This window comes from Carcharhinus amblyrhynchos, chromosome 11 (genome assembly GCF_965287045.1).
Source record: "Carcharhinus amblyrhynchos chromosome 11, sCarAmb.v2.hapA, whole genome shotgun sequence".
In the NCBI taxonomy this organism is placed as follows: Eukaryota; Metazoa; Chordata; class Chondrichthyes; order Carcharhiniformes; family Carcharhinidae; genus Carcharhinus; species Carcharhinus amblyrhynchos.
The window spans coordinates 57314250-57331926 of NC_137334.1; the positions used below are offsets into that span (position 1 = coordinate 57314250).

Genomic DNA, 17677 nt, shown 5'->3' on the forward strand with positions numbered 1-17677 from the left:
GTAATATCCATATTCCGGGTGTTTTTTAGTACTTGCACTGCAGAGTATTTAATTTGTGAAACTGGGCATAATTAGAATGTACAGAAATAAAACACTATGGATACTGGAAACCTGAAATAAAATTGAAATTTCTAGAAACAACAGGTCAGGCAGCACCTGTGGAGAGAGAAAGACTTGGATGAGAATTTAAGAGGCATGATTAGTAAGTTTGCAGATGACACTAAGATTGGTGGCATAGTGGACAGTGCAGAAGGTTATCTAGGATTGCAACGGGATCTGAATCAAGTGGGCTGATGAATGGAGTTTAATTTAGATGAATATGAGGTGATGCATTTTGATAGGTCAAACCAGAGCAGTACTTAGTCTGTTAATGGCAGGGAACTGGGGAGAGTTATAGAACAGGAAGTTATAGGGATACAGCTTCATAGCTCCTTCACAGGTGGACAGGGTGGTGAAGAAGGCATTTGGTTAGAACATTGAATACAGGAGTTGGCTTGTCTTGTTGAAGTTGTACAAGAATATATACATATTAAGTTCACTTTTTTCACTATGTCAAATCGTCTTATCATATTACACCTGAATAGTTATATATTTTACAAGTGCCACTTATAAGGCTCCTCCAAAACTAAAACGGTTTGGATCAGTAATGTAGTGGTTATGTTACTCGACTGGCAACCCAGAGGTCTGGACTGAAGATCCAGAGACATAGGTTGAAATCCTATCGCAGCAGTTAATGAATTTAAAACCAATTAATTGAATTCATTCTGGAATAAGAACTATTATCAATAATTTTGACTGTGAAAATTGAGTGCCATTAAAAACTAAATTGGTCCTTAAGGAAAGGAAGTCCTTTGTTCTTACCTGGTCTGGCCTTATGTGACTCCAGCCCACAGTATTGTGGTTGACTCTTAATTGGCCTCTGACTTGGTTTAGCAGTTAAATTATACCACTGAAAAATCCTTATTACAATAGAGCTGAATGGACCTCCTGATGATGTAAGGATCAGATTTGTGCATGATTTTAAAAACACTGCCCATTCAGTTGACCCTGCATGGTACATCTCACTAACATCAGGGACTTGTGCCAAAATTGGGAAAGCCCTCCCATGCCTGACACAGATGTGTACACAGAATTGTATCTTAAGCTAATGTCACAGACTATCCCATTTCCAGCCCTGCATATGTCCTGTTACAACAGCAGGACAGATCCACCAGGAGTGGCATCACAATGGTAAACAGTCAGGAGGGTTTGGTTGCTGTTCATTGTGGATCTCATGAAGTCTAATACAGCCATGTCACGTGTGGGCCAGAAAAATGTCTCCTTTATTACCACCTACTGTCCTCCCTCTGACGAATCAATACTCCTTCATATTCAACACCACTTGAAAGAAGCACTGAGGATAGCAAGGGCCCTGAATTTATTGTGGATTGGGAATTATAATGTCCATTATCAAGAGCAATTGAGTAGCACCACTACTGATTTGACCTGGCCAAGTCCTGAACATACAAACACGGAGAAGGGGTAGGCCATTCAGCACCTCAAGCCTGCTCCACAATTTAGTAAGATCATGACTGATCTGATAGTAACCTCAATTCTGCTTACCTGCAAGAACTTTTCACCACCTTCTTATCAAGAATGTATCTACCTCTGCCTTTAAAAATGTTCAGAGACTCTGCTTCTATCCCTTTTTGGCAAGAATTCAAAGGCTCACGACTCTTAGAAACAATTATGCTTCATCTGTTTTAAATGGGAGACCCCTTATTTTTAAATAGTGACCCCTAGTTTTAGATTTTCCCACAAGAGGAAACATACTTTTCACATCCATTCTGCCCAAGACCTTTCAGGATCATGTATGTTGAAAAATGCAACTGTCATTGTACCATTGGTAGGTGTGGCCACAATGCAGTCCATGTTGAGCTGAAGGGCCATTTCACACCAAGTTGTGTGATACTCCCACAAAGCTAATGGGATAAATTTGGAACAAACCTGTTTCTGACGTCCATAAAGAGCTGTGGGTTACAAGAAACAGCAGAATTGTATTTCACAAAAATTTGTACCTTCATGGCCTTGATTTGATTTATTATTGTCACGTCTTAGTATACGATGAAAAGTATTGTTCCTTGCGTGCTATACAGACAAAGCATTCTGTTCATAGAGAAGGAAAGGAGAGAGTGCAAAATGTAGTTTTGCAGTCATAGCTTGGGTGTAGAGAAACTTAATGAGGTTGTTCCTTTCAAAAGTCTTTTGGCAGCAGGGAAGAAAACTGTTCTTGAGTCAATTGGTTCACGTCTTCAGACTTTTGTATCTTTTTCCCAGTGGAAGAGAGTACGTCTCTGGTAGTTGGGGTCTTTGATTATGCTGGCAGCTTTTCCAAGGCAGTGGATAGAGTAGACAGCGTCAATGGATAGGAGGCTGGTTTACGTGATCACAACCCTTTGTAGTTTTTCGTGGTCTTGAATAGAGCAGGAGCCGTACCAAACTGCAATACAACCAGAAAGAATGCTTTCTGTGGTGCATCTGTAAAAGTTGGTGAGAGCCGTAGTGGACATGTCAAATTCCCTTAGTCGCCTGAGAAAGTAAAGGCATTGATGGGTAAGCACATTCCTTTTAGAGTGAAAGGCAAGGGTGGTAGAAGTAGGAAATTCTGAATGGCTTGGGGATATTGAGGTCCTGGTCAAGAAGGAGGAGGCGGCTCATGACATAGGCAGCTGGAATCAAGAGGATCCATTCAAGAGTATAGAAAGGGTTACGGTAGGAGAAATTGGGAGAGCAAACAGGATATGAGATTGTTTTGGCAGATGAGGCAAAGGAGAATCCAGTGAGCCTTTAAAGGGCAAAAAAATTAGGGAGAGAGTAGGCCCTCTTAAGGACCAACAAGTGATCTGTGTGGATCCACAAGAGATGGATGAGATCCTAAATGAATATTTCTCATCAGTATTTACTGCTGAGGAAGGCATCAATGTTAGGGAACTTGGGGAAATAAACAGTCATGACTTGAGGAATGTACATATTACAGAGTTGTTGTTGCTGGAAGTCTTAAAGCGCATCAAGATAGATAAATCCCCAGAACCTGTTGAAGTGCATCCAGGATGTTTTGGGAGGCTAAGGAGGAAATTATGGTTCCCTAGCAGAGACATTTGAACCATTGACAATCATAGGTGAGGTGCCTGATGATTGGAGGTGGCAAATGTGCCTATGTTTAAAAAGGGCTGCAGGGAAAAGCTTGGGAACTACAGGCCAGTGAGCCTAATGTCTGTAGTGGGTAAGTTGTTAGAAGGTATTCTGAGACAGGGTGTGCAGACAGAGAGGTGAGACCTAATTAGACCATTAACTGAGTAGATCCTGGGTTTGATCTTCCAAAATGCATCATTTGTGAGTGGAAAATTTTATGTCTCTCAAATTTGATTGAATTTTTTGAAGGGGTAACCAAGAATGGAGGTGAGGATAGTGCAGTTGGTGTTGTCTATATGGACTTTAGCAAGGCCTTTGACAAGGTACTGCATGGTAGGTTATTGCATAGGTTAAATCTCACAGGATCCAAAGTGAGACAGCCAAATGGAAATAAAATTGCCTTGATGACAGAAAACAGAGGGTTGTTTTTCAAACTGGAGGTCTGTGACCAGCTGTGTCCCTCAAGATCAATGCTGAGTCCACTGTTATTTGTCACTTATATTAATGATTTGGATGAGAACTTAGGAGGCATGTTTAGTAAAGTTTGCAGATGACACCAAGATCGGTGGCATAGTGGACAGTGAAAAAAGGTTATCTAGGTTTGCAATGGGATATTGATCAATTGAGCCAGTGGGCTGAGGAATGGCAGACGGAGTTAATTCAGACAAATGTGAGGTGATGCATTTTGGTATATCTACCCAGGATCTACTCAGTTAATGGTCGAGCGTTGGTGAGAGTTACAGAACGAAGAGGTCTAGGGGTACAGGTTCATAGCTCCTTGAAAGTGGACAGTGGTGAAGAAGGCATCTGGCATGCTTGGTTTCATTGGTCAGAACATTGAATAAAGGATTTGGGATGTCTTGTTGAAGTTGTACAAGGCATCGGTCAGGCCACAGTTGGAATACTGTGTACAGTTCTGGTCACACTATTATAGGTAGGATATTATTAATCTAGAAAGATTGCAGAAAAGATTTACTAGGATGCTACCAGGACTTGATGGTTTGAGTTATAAGGAGAGGCTGGATAGTTTGGAACCTTTTTCCCTAAAGCGTAGGAGGCTTTGGGGTGATCTTGGAGGTGTATAAAATAATGAGTGGCATAGGTAAAGTAGATGGTCAACATCTTTTCCCAAGGTAGAGAAGCCTAAAAATAGAGGGCATAGGTTTAAGGTGAGAGGGGAGAGAGACAAGAGAGACCCAGGGGGCAATTTTTTCAGGCAGAGGATAGTGAGTGTCTGGAACGAGCTGCCTGTGGCAGTAGAGGTGGGTACAATTTTGTCTTTTAAAAAGCACTTGCAGTTAAATGGGTAAGATTGGCATAGAGGGATATGGGCAATTGGAACTAAGTGGCTTAAAGAAAAGGGTGCCATGAACAAGTTGGGTCGAAGGGCCTGTTTCCATGCTTAAAAAAAGGGTCAAGGAGCACTGTCTGGCACACATGGCATAAATGACCATCCCCAACAAGACAGGTTAACAATTTTCCTGTAGCATTCTGTGGGACTATCCCAACTAAATCACCCACCATCAAAATCCTGGGTTCGACATTGACTTGAAACTAAACTGGAATAGCTACATAAAGTGGCTTCAACAGCAAGACTGGACACTCTAGGTAAATCACCTGCAGATTTCCCCACAGCCTTTCCACTGTCTACAGGGAGCAAGTTAGGAGTGTGGTGAAATATACCCCATTTGCATCTAGCAATGTTCAACAACAACACTTCATTGGCATGGCATCTACTAACTTAAACATTCACTTGATTCTTCTGTTCTGACAGGAAGATCAGGGCAGCAGGCACACATGAATGCTACCGTCTGCATGTTCCCCTTCTAGTCATAACTATTGTGACTTGGAAACATGTAGCTTTTCCTTTATCATTGCCAGCTCAAAACCTTGGAACTCTATGGCCTCTGCCACAAGGAATGCAGAAGTGCAGGTTGACTCCTCGCCATCTTTTGAAGGGAAATTAAAAGTGAACAAATTCTCACCTTGCCATTGATCCCCATGTCCCACGAATGAATTTTTTAAAAAGTCCTCGAGAGATAAGTACTTGTCCACTAATAACTTTCTAAGTTTGCTATTCATTAACTAAAAAGTTAAACTATTATAGTTTTGCATTTTAACTGATTCTCATTTTTAATGACATAAAAACATCCTGGGGTTACCATTGAATAGAAACTGAACTGGACCAGTCATATAAAAGGACAAGAGCAGGTCAGAGATGTGAATTCTGCTGCGAGTAACTCAGCTCCTGACTCCAGAAAGATTGCTCATCATTGAAAAGATATTGGGAGTCTCATTGCGTACACTCCACTTGCCTGGACTAGGGCAGCTCCAGTGTTACTCAAGAAGTTTGACACTATCTAGCATAAAGCAGCCTACATAATCGATTCCCACATTTACCATCTGAAACAATCACTCTCTCCAGCACCGATGCACAGTGGCAGCAGTGTGTATCATCTACAAGATGCACTACAGCAACTTTGCAAGGATGCTTCGGCAGCACCTTCCAAACCTGTGACCTTCAGCATCTTGAAAGACAACGGGAGCAGGAACATGGGAACATTATCACTTGCAAGTTCCTTGTCAAGCCAAACACCATTCTGAACTCCTTCACTATAATCGCTCAGCCAAAATCCCGGAACTTACTTCATAATAGTTGTGTTGGTGTAGCTACACCATATGGCCTTCAGTTGTTCAAGTGGGACACCACCACCTTTGAGGGGAATTAGTGATAGGCAATAGGTGCTGGCCTGGTCAGTGACACCCTGTGAAAGATTTTAGTAATATACTTTTGAAGATAATAGTGTGCAGTTTTATGTTGCATTTACGGGTAAAATGTTTTTGAATAGTGTAAGCTAATTCTGGCTAAAACTTAGAACTGAAACATCTACTGTGTGCAGACCATCAACAAACATGATTCTTAACTGGAGCATTTCAGAGAGATATGACTGGGAAGATGGGCTTTAATGAATTTAAAGAGCTGTGGGCAGCACTAAATGGATGGAAACAGAACTTCATGATGTATGATCAAGATCGAAGTGGGACAGTAGAACCACTTGAGCTTGGTCAGGCTATTACATCAATGGGTAAGTAACAAATCTCATCCTATTCATTTTAAAGCAAAATATGTTTTGAAGTCCTAGATGTACACTAGCATATTACTATGGAACTATTAGCTGAAATTTAATGTATCCTTACTGCTTGCATTTTTAGCTGTTTAGGACCACAATATAATTCTAGAATAGTTAAGTTGTAATAATTTTATCCTAATTATAAAAATTCGCTGACAGTCTTATCAGTTGTGACCAGGGTAATTAAGTTTATCTGAATTTTTCATGATATTAATTTTTTTGAAGAAAACATGAATTTCAAACCATTTTAACTTGAGTGGTAGAAATGTGATCCAGTTTAAATGGGGGTTGGAGAGGAAATTGGAAAAGAGATTAAAGATCTTTTTTCAAATCTGAAATAATTATACAAAATGTATCAGGAATAAAGTTGTACTTTGGGAGCAACCTTACGAAAGGTAATGGGATGCTTAACATGGCTCATTAATACTTGATGTGAAATCACTTGACTATATGGACTGTAGCAATTAATGATTTGTTCTAGATGATCTCCTATGGTTCTGCTCATGGAAAATAAAGTACAAGTCTGGAGTACTTTGTTCTTTAAATTGGTAGGCAGGAATTTAATATTTAAAACATGAAATAATTATTGTTGAAATCTTTATCCTGGACACCTCAAACTCTGGTGGTTAAAAAATGATTGGAGTGGACCCATTTGTATTAAAAATATAAATACATGTTGATGCATTTAAAAAAGGCTATGCAATATAACTTATTTTGCTCTTTGTTAAGCAAGGATGAAATTCTTAAGGAAGTCAGCATCAAATTGGTCACTGCTCAGTAATGGAATTCAATTTTCTCTTAAATTGGCAGATTTGCCAAGCATATACTGAAAATTGACTTTTGTAGGTGTTTTATCATGCTAGTCAAAGCAATGTAATGCCATCTATAGCAATGTAATTATTTTTTACTGGTTGTTTCCTGGATAGCAACAGTACTGGAAAAACAGTGGTGTTCAAGACACCAATAAATGATACAATCTAATGGTATGCCAGCATTTTCAATTGCATTGTTCCCATGGACAAATTCTAATGTTGGTCACACTCTTACGGAAAAGCTCAACAACAATTTGCAATGTAAAAATGCCACACTTACCTGAAGGTCTCTGGAGTACTGTAGGTGGTAATTTGATAAATAATAAGTTTGCCAAGGAAAATTGCATGTTATGCTTCCTTTAGCAACACTATATGTAGTTGTATTATTCCCTCCTACAAATCACTGAAATTGCTTTCTGAAAAGAATTTCAACTGTCAATTTTCAGTAACAACTTCTCCACTGACTTAAAGGTTTAAGGAAAAAAAGTAAATTTCAAAACATATGCGTTAATAAACTTACTGTAATTTTTAATATCGTCAAGTATTTAAAGGCCTCTGTTTTTGAAAAATCGGGGCCTGTATTTACTATTTTTGTCCATTTGCTAAATTATTCCTGTGCTGCTTGAGCGTAAGTGATGTGTCTACTTTCCCAGATGCATTGGTACTTTTCAGGCACTGAAATGCTAAGTATCTTCAGCTAATAGTAATTTTGTAAGGTGATTGAGCAGAAATTAGTTGAAAAGCTGGAGGGCAAATTTGTAAGGTTTTATACAGGTAATGTTTACATTGGAGTTTTTTGAGGTTATGTGCAAGAGGAAAAATACTGACTATATTGAGTACACATTAGCTTTTGTTTCTTTCTCTATAAACTTTAGAATACATAACTGTGACAGAATAATTCCTTGTTCTAATTTGATTTCCAAGTATTTTATAAAACAAGGTATTGAAGCAAAATCTTCAAGGAAATGGGAAAGAAGGTGGAGGAACCACTTGCCACTCACTTCCTTTGGAGACAGTAAATGGGTATGTAGGATTGAGGGTTAAATATAACATGACAAAAGAGAAAGGGTGGGGAATAAATACAAATTTTGAGCAGGTAGTTTAAAAAGGAAGATTGTACCAAGGAAGCAAGTGCTTAAAGGTAATAATGGAGCAAGTAGTTAGGGGGAAAGCTCGAGTGATGGGGGAGGGTATGGGAAGGAAGCTGCTGATGGCTTCAGGCCACATTTTCTCCATAGTCCTCATCAGAAAATGTAGCTTGCAGCCTTCTGATGCGGCTTTTCCCACCTCACCATTCCATACCATCCACTATCTGTCACATGAAAGGAAAGAAGAAAAAAAAGACAGAGAAACAGAAGAGGATGGAGAGAAAAAAAGCAAAAATGTAGAGGCAGAAGAGAACTAGAGAGACAGAAGAGGAGACACACAGAAACAGCAACACAAAGACAACAGAGACTGGTAAGAGAGAGACCACATTCTCTGACTTAGCGTGCGTAACACCATGGGAGATCGACTAGTAATATTAAAACTCTGACTTCTGGCAGAATTTCACCAAAAACCTGCATTGGTGGTCAAGAATATTACTGGCTGAGTAGAATAACCAAGAGAATGAGTCTGAAGTCACACTTCATAAAAGGAGAGTGCATAGTTGAGCATAAAGGTAATTGAGCTAGTTCCACTTTCCTTGAGCAATATCACATTTTTGTATTAACTCAACAAAATTTACTGTTTTCTAAGTTAGCTAATGGTGTAAATTTAGTGTGTTGGAAAGTATCAATTAAAGTAGTTTAAACTTGTTTTACACATCGTTACTCTTGAGCGACATAATCTGAGATTTTATGGCATTGGTCCTAATGTAAATAAAATGATCTAGTTTATTGGACACCGCTTAAGCTCTAGACAAAATCTGCAATGTTTAGATTATTTCTGATTCAGATCTTCAGCTCCTTCATTTATAGCTCATGTTGCTAATCTATCAGTTAGGAAATGAAAGTAGTTGAAGATATGAATAATTGCATAATTTGTTCGTCAAACACTTAAGGTGCTCATCCTTTGCTGTTTTATGGCAGTGCCTCCTGTGCTGAGTCACTCAGGAGTATCCAATTTGTCTCATTGCTGTGAGCAGGTTAGTTTTCAACATTAAACCTGAAATTGGGCCAAGAAATTTCTTTCTTGGCATCTTAGCCCATTAGAAGACGGTGTAGGTTCCTCCATGCAAACGTAAAACGTCATTACAGAAAAATTAACTGTCGGATCTTGACCTGCATTTTCAGGAATTTGTCATTTCCTATCACTGTAATAAAACTGCTAACTGGAGTAATTAGAAACCCTTATTAATCCTCAACTGAAATAATTGTAATTTATATTTGAAATTATCAAATCACTTTTTTTGCTCTTTCCTCATTCATATCCCTCTGTTCCATATTTTGTCCCCTTCTTTTCACTGCAATTTCATTTCTATCTACTGTAGCCTATTCAAACATTTTTTCCCCTGCCTCTGGGTTTCCACAAACCATTTGGCAGTGTTATACTGCTTGGAAAAATTGGTTTCCGATTAAAAAATGAATTCCTAGGACTAACTTTTCATCAAGTCAGTGCTGAGAAGTAGAATAGAATGTCTATTGTAGTTAGATTGTGAATTATTGAACTATTACTTCAGAGCTATCTTGCTAGAGCATTATGAATGTCAGAACATTTTGGCTGCACTCAGAACAGTGGAATGTACTAACTAATTTTAATTGTATTTACTAGTGTAAAATTGGCTCTACAGTATGTTACCTGCCATCTGGGTGAGACTAGTGTTATGATTTTTTGAACCATGGTGCATAAGCTGAAATTTCAAAAAAGAAACTTATCTGAACCACTGAGCCTTGAATTGCTCTTTGTCTAAGGGTTTAACTTTGTGCGATCAGTGCAGTGTTTTGTTCCCATCATATTTGTAAGTTTTATAAAATATGCTAAATCTATTGGCTAAGAATGTGCTTTCACAGTCATTGTTTCAAAAATGTTATTTTCGATGTTTCTAGGATACCGATTGAGTGCTCAAGCTATAACTGGTATTATAAAGCGTTACTGTAAGGATGGCAAGACTTACTTTGATGACTATGTTGCCTGCTGTGTAAAATTAAGAGCAGTTACAGGTATGCTTCATCTTTAAGTGTACTTACTGTACTATTATCTTGGACAAATTGTATTAAATTCTGAAATTTAGTTTAGCATTATTTACTAATACTTTTCAAGTAACATCAACACAACTTAAAATTTGTTTGGGCTGGAAGAGAGCAAACTAATTAGCTTTCTATCTTTAGTTGTTTCTAACCCTAATTATCAGAGTAGTCTACATATTGTGCAGATTAATGGCATAGTAGTATTGTCAGTACGATATCCAGGGATCCAAGGTAAGATCTGGGGATCCAGGTTCAAATCCCATCACAGCAGATTTGAATTCAAAATTAAAAGTCTAATGATCATGAAATGATTGTCGGAAAGAAACATCTGGTTCACTAATGTCCTTCAGGGAAGGAAATCTGCCATTCTTGCCTGGCCTGGCCTGTACGTGACTCCAGAGCAACAGCAATATTCTCCAATGTTCTCTGAAATAGAATGCAATTAAGAATTGGCAATAAATACTGGCCCACATCTCATTGAGTTTAAAAAAAAGAGGTTGAATTTGTGCTTTTTGGATGGAGATTTTAATCAAAATCTTATTACAGGCAATGACTATGGGGTACATCTATAATTTTATAAAATAATCATTGGATATCTGTGCCTTTAACAACAATAACCAGAGTAATACTTCAATCATAAGAATGTTTACATTCCGTACTTTTAAAAACCCCTGGTTTGCATAGATCTTTCCTATTCTTTTTTCCAACTAATAATTTTATTCAAACTAGTTCTTTAACAAATTCCCTCAAGAAGCATCAGATTACTATCCTGCCCCATTATAAAAGATGAGTCCTGGGCCTGACCCATGCATGTCTTGAGGATGTTTGCTTTGTGATTTGCTGGGAGTGCATAAAAAGACTGTTCAGTTTTCATTTGGTTGGCCAGTGTTACTGGTGATTTACTGCTTTCTCACATTGTGGTTTGCTTTCCTGACTTCTTCTGTAAAGTATCTTCCAGTGATACTTGTATATTCTTGTATATCCAGGCATCTGACTCCTTTTGATGAGACTATGTCCCACAATTGTCTGTAGGAGTGGGGACCTTGATTTATTGATTTTCTTTTTTGCCTTCCTTCCATAAGCCTGATTATAGTAACTTCAGAACTCCTTTGGCTAAAAGCTACCTTGCCAGGGACCTTCCTAATCTGTATAGTTCAACACTGAACTGTACATTCTGTCTTTAACTAAACCATCAAGAAGGTTGGGTCATGGAAATCTTGCAGTAATTTCTACTTTTATTGTCTTTGGACTAGTGACTTGAAACACTTTTACAACTTTGATTTTTGTTTACAGATGCTTTCAGACGAAGAGACAGTCTGCAGCAAGGATACGTGAACTTTGGCTATGATGATGTAAGTGTCTAAAGCCTATATGAAAAAATTATTTGGTTGCAATTGCAGTGGCACACTCAAACTTTTTGATATTAGTGGGGCCAGTAGTAGAATTTGTTTTTAATTTTGAGAGGCTCAGGCAAAAATGATAGATGTGGTAGAATCCTGATATTAGATTTCATTTTTATGGGTTTTTAGGTAATGTATCCTTGAGTTAAATGTTACAGTTTTGCTAAATATTAAGTGACAACAGCAACCTAGCATTTTAACCATCTATTTAAAACGATTGCGTGCATAAGTTATGACACTTTTAGGTTTATTGGAATCACAGTCTTGAAACATTTAGATGGATGTAAAAGGACTTGCTTTATTGTTTATCACCAGTTCAGCAGTTGCAAATATTAACCTTTTCATTCTGCTTTGCTACTCTTTCTTATAGTTTATCCAATGCACCATGTCCATTTGAGTGCAACATTGCATCCATTATGCAAAGACTGGTCGCTGATGACTGAAACCAGTGATTTATATTGCTTTGAGGATAAATCAAACCTGCTCAAACTGCATACATGTCTAGTGGTTTTGTATATTTTTCTTTTTTTATTGTGTAAAATAAAAAAGGAAATTGGATTTTATGATGTGTACACAATTTGTTATGCTGTCACTTGCCAAAATGCTTATTTCTTTCATAGCTTGCAAATTTTTGATTTACAGGTAAATGGCTTCGCTGAAATTGTGCCTCTTGGAACTTTGTGTAGTTTAATACAAATGTTTAGGTTTTTAGCCTATTGTAACGTATGATGTAATGAGGTTAATATGAATAATCACATTTTTGTGAACCAAACATCACTTTGCATTTGACTAGCATTTCCATTTGCAATTTTTTAAAAGATTATATTTTTTTCACGTTTTCATACTGCTTTTTCACCATGTAATAAAAATCTTTTACTTTCTGGTTAATGCTGGATATACAATTGTCAATGGAATAAAATAAAAACTAGTGACGAATGTTTTTAGATAAGGTGTCTTTGTGTGAAAAGAGAAATCTAATGCCTTGCTATCTATCGATACTAAACAAATATTGTATCCAAAGGCATTCTGGAAAAAAAGTCCTGCCAGCCTTTGCCACTTTTTCTTATATTAACAATCTTGTAGGCCCTCATGCGCTCATCTTTCAAGTTGAATGACCAAACTATACTTCCAATCATAGAATCCCTACAGTGCAGAAGGAGACCATTTGGTCCATCGAGCCTATACCAACGACAATCCCACCCAGGCCCTATCCCCATGTATATACCTTCCTAGTCCTCCAGAGACTAAGGGACAATTTAGCATCGCCAGTCAACCTATCCTGCACATCTTTGGACTGTGGGAGGAAACCAAAGCACCTGGACGAAACCACAGAAACATGGGGTGAATGTGAAAACTCCTCAGTCACCTGAGGCTGGAATTGAACCTGGGCCCTTGGCACTGTGAGGCAGCAATCCTAGCCACAGTGCTGCCCATACCCGCAATCTCATTCATAGAATGCATTTTTCATACAAGAATGCTCTAGTTTCGGAGTGCAGAGCGCTGATTTCATCCAAATACTATTATTGTCCATGAATCTTGTCTTCGCTGAATGAAGATACAATATCCAAATGAACAGTCATCCAACTGAGAAGTGCAAGGTTTTTGCACCCAGGAAGTTTTGTATTTTGGGGATTTTTTTCATGTTCAAATCATTTGGGTAAAATAGTCTTTAACATTGTTTGTATGTATGTAGAACAATATTTTAAATCTCACTTTTTTTTACTGCCTCCCATTCATATTATTCCTTCATCATACAAGAAGGAAAAAGAAATACTAAAGTATGATTATAATGTTTAATTGTCTTCGGTGGTTGCTTTTACCAAGTTCTGTAAGGTTTAATACATTCAAGTTTCATATTGAATTTAGATCACAGTTGCAGCTCTGATTAACATACAGAAAATACTAGCTAGTAGAGGCTGACCGCCTTGAGTGCAGTTTTTACTATCAAACTATCTTTTTGCTGAGATCCAGTTTTAAAATCTATATACTTATTTGGATTCTTCAGAATGATCTGCCTACAAAGACAACAGATATATAATTGCCGGAAGAGTAAATCCAAGCATTCAAACTTACCAGATGGTTTACTTTAGACCACTTTAATGGCTGGAATCTAACTCTGGCAAGGATGATTTTCCTTCACTTTCTCAAAACTGTCCAGTTTATTTAAAAAGTAAATTTTGAGATGCCTTTGAAACTTAGTTGGCAAAGGGATAACAAACTATGTCATGTAGACTAGTCCCAGGTTTAATTTCCGGTTGAAGCTTAACTATTTTATTGTTGCCCTTGCCCCACCTACTATGTCTTAGGGCAAGACACTATAATGTAGTGACCACTACTCAATGTATATATGTGAATCAAGCTTGAATGTGATGGCATTTTTCCCTCAACCTCTTTCCCAACCTATTAATGAATGCCTGACAAAACTTGTTTGTATTGATTGAACCTGATTACTTATTGGTCAACCCATTTTCAGCATTTCCCATAGTCCTTTACAGCCAATTACATTTTAATTGTAGTTACTGTTATAATATAGGAAATGTGGCGATCAATTTGCACACAACAAATTTCCAGTAAAGAGATGTGTTAATGGCCAGACAATTTGCCTTGCTGATGTTGACGTAAAGATAATTATTGCTCCTCTTTGATTGGAGATTTTATTTCTTCCTGAGGGAGCAGACAGGCATTGGTTTAAGATCTCATCAAAATGGTGCACATAACTGTTCGGTGCTCCCTTTTGTACTGCACTGGAATGTCAGCCCAGGTTTGTTGCTTAAATCTTTGGATGGGACTCAATACAACCTTCTGACTCCTGCCATAAGATACTTCACAGTAAAAAAAATCCAAGGCAGTAGTGGTTATTCAAAACTCACCAAAAGTGATGACCCAATTATGTTCCACACCAGCTAACAAGATTGGCAACCTGAGCTGAAAGGAAACCCTTCCAGCTTCTGCAAATTTTTTGTAACTGATCTGTTCAGAGATAAGTGCAAGTCTTTAAGGCAAAATTGATGCAAACAATGACTTCATTTTATGGCATCAGCTCAATCTTGTTGAGGCTTGAGAGGTTTTTGGAAGACTTTGAAATAGGTGTGGCTGGAGTTGACATTAGGAAATCTACACAGCAGAGGAAAAATATGGCTGACTAAAATTACAGTTAATGCACTCTAAAGAAGAGTTATCTCAATCATGGAAGAGTTTACACTTCAGATTTACAGACAAGGGCAATTCCGTGATGCTGGCAGTGATTGACATCACAAGTCAGTCATTGGTATGTACTAAGATAGTTGGCTTATTGATTTTGAGCCAAGTGGCGTTATGACGATGGAAGTGACTCATCAGGAGCAGAAATTCTTGAATCCTTGACAGTGGTACATTTAAATTTCTGCTGTACCTTACCTGATGAGTTTATATCACTGGAATTCTTGTGTGGGTTTTTGATAAGTCATTACTATTTTTTAAAATTACTTAAATGTGAGTTTGTATAGATTATTTTTAAGTTTTTTAACCTGCCATTGACACACATTCTTACAGTGGCACAGTGGTTAGCACTGCTGTCTCCTGTGCCAGTCATCTGGGTTTGATTCCCGAATGAGTCACTGTCTGTGGAGTTTGCATGTCCTCCATGTCTGTGTGGGTTTTCTCTGGGTGCTCCAGTTTCCTCCTCCAGTCTGAAAGATGTGCTGGTTAGGTGCATTGGTCATGGTAAATTCCTCCTCCAGTGTACCTGAACAGGCATCGGAGTGTGGCGACTAGGAGCTTTTCACAGTAACTTCATTGCAGTGTTAATGTCAACCTACCTGTGACACTGATAAATAAACTTTTCAAGTTCTGTCCTATAGAACAGGAAAAATTGGATGATAAAGCACAATGAACAGCAGCACCCTAGGAAGCACTGAGGATCAGAGGGACCTTGGTGTGCTTGTTCACTGACCCCTTAAGGTAGCAGAACAGGTACATAAAGTGATCAAAAAGGCATATGGCATACTTGTTTTTATTAGCTGAGAGCAGAGAGATAATGCTGAAACTATACAAAATGTCAGTAAGGCCACAGCTATAGGAGAGATATGATAGCATTGGAAAAAGTGAAGTGATTTATCAGAATGTTGCCTCATTTGGAGAGTTTTAGTTATGAAGGCAGAGATTGGATAGACTGGAATTGTTTTCCTTGGAGCAGAGGAGATTGGGGCAGAAACATGACTAAGATGAATAAAATTGAGAATACATGAAGTTGACTGGAATAAACTCCTATTGGTGGAGGAATCAGTGACTAGGAGATTTTCACAGTAACTTCATTGCAATGTTAATTTAAGCCTACCTATGATTTTAATAAATAAACATTTAAATATGGCTGACTAAAATTACAGTTAATGCATAGATTTGAGGTAAGTGCCAGAAGGTTTGGAGGAGCTGTAAGGCAATAACTTTTTCACCCAAGTAGGTGTCTGGAACTCACTGCCTGAAAGAGTGGTGGATGTGGGGACTGTCATAACATTTAAGAAGTATTAAATGTCCGCTTGCGATACAAGACTGGGCAAAGTGCTGCAAAATAGTATTTGAATTGTTAGGTGATTTGCCTTGTCTGGCGCAGACATGATGGGTTGAAAGACATTTTTCTGTATACCTCTGCGACTCTGACAATTATTCTAATAGGATACTATAAATGTAAAAGTTTTGCATAGGCAGGCACCCTGTTATCCTACTGAATCCATTTGGACAAGGTTTTTAAGTAATTCGAACAGTTCAATCCTACATTGTTAAAATTGCAGCGTTAGTTTGAGTAATGTAGATATAATCCAGATGCCAATGCTATAACAAATGTAATCGTAGATGAGCAGAAAATCTAGCCTGCCATTGAGGTAATGGCTCATAACCATAGCATATCAAATACTTACTGTTTTATTAAAAGAAGATACAAGAAAATAACACTTGCTAACTCTAGCAAATAATTTGCTGGGCTGGAGTTTGCAAGATGATGGTACAAATTAGAGCAGAAGTTTGCTCTGATCTAGGGTGGTGCCCTCTACTGAGAATTTCTGACATCTGAGCAAGCAGCAAGTATATAGGAGGTAGTGTGCACAGAAAGAATAAAGATTGAAAAATACATGGGATTAAGCATACAAGTAATCTCCAACACTAACTTCTGAAGGAATGAGATTTCACACTTAAAGTTAAAAGCAATGTTGATTTGGAGTGACTGCCTTTATTTGATCTGGTGAAGGCTTCTTGTTTAGTGAGGTGGGAGTGGATGTACGTTTTGTGTTCTTTGAGAAAACTCCCACAAACCTGAATTGGTCAAAAGATCAATGGACTATGCTATACAATGTTTTGGGAAGGAAGGCTTTGGGGGTATACTCTTCAGCACAGCACGTATGATTACAAAAAAAATCACTTAATTCAAACACTTGCAGTTTTATGCCAGAGACCTATAACCTGAAATTTAGAGATTTGAGGAAGAGAACTGGTCATCTTCTATAGAATTTGCCAGGGAAAAGGAAATGGCATACAATAGGTCTTGAAGTGGAACAGAACTGTGACAACCTAAGGAAGATGATGTTTGTTGAGTGAATTGAAAAATGGTGCCTTTTGGTGTTAGGTCTCATCTGGAAGGCCTTAAAGTGCATTACATCAGGTAATGGCAGAGGGTAATGTGTTAACTTATAAGGTGACTAGTAACAGGCCTCAGTTTGGAAATATCCAGAAAAACTGGAACGAGAGAAAGGTCAATGATGAGCAGAGGTCTGGTGCAGCGTCGAAAGCTGAAGAAGATAAAAGTCCAGGCTCTTGGATTAGTAGAAGTGAAAGTTTAGAGGGTAGATTTTGTTCAAGGGAACTGGCATGCTACTTCTGTCACAAGAAAGGATACGTGAAGGCTGAATGCTGGAAGTTCAGAAACAAGCTTGTAACATATTTGGCCAGTCAAGGGATGTTCTCTAAGTGCTGATGTCCTGATTGCTTAAATACACAACAGGCAGGGAAAATTTCCCATGTTTACTGAA

The 17677-nt window shown here is 38.1% G+C and overlaps 1 protein-coding gene across 1 annotated transcript in view; it reads left to right on the forward strand.

The window, feature by feature from the left end:
* Nucleotides 1-12618, forward strand: part of LOC145350160 (sorcin-like) — a 47679-nt gene extending 35061 nt beyond the window's left edge. The window contains exons 5-8 of the mRNA XM_080199167.1: nucleotides 6110-6257; nucleotides 10141-10254; nucleotides 11575-11633; nucleotides 12052-12618. Coding sequence (XP_080055293.1) covers nucleotides 6110-6257; nucleotides 10141-10254; nucleotides 11575-11633; nucleotides 12052-12078 — 348 coding nt within the window. The 3' untranslated portion in view covers nucleotides 12079-12618. The remainder of the gene's footprint in view (nucleotides 1-6109; nucleotides 6258-10140; nucleotides 10255-11574; nucleotides 11634-12051) is intronic.
* Nucleotides 12619-17677: the final 5059 nt, after the last annotated feature.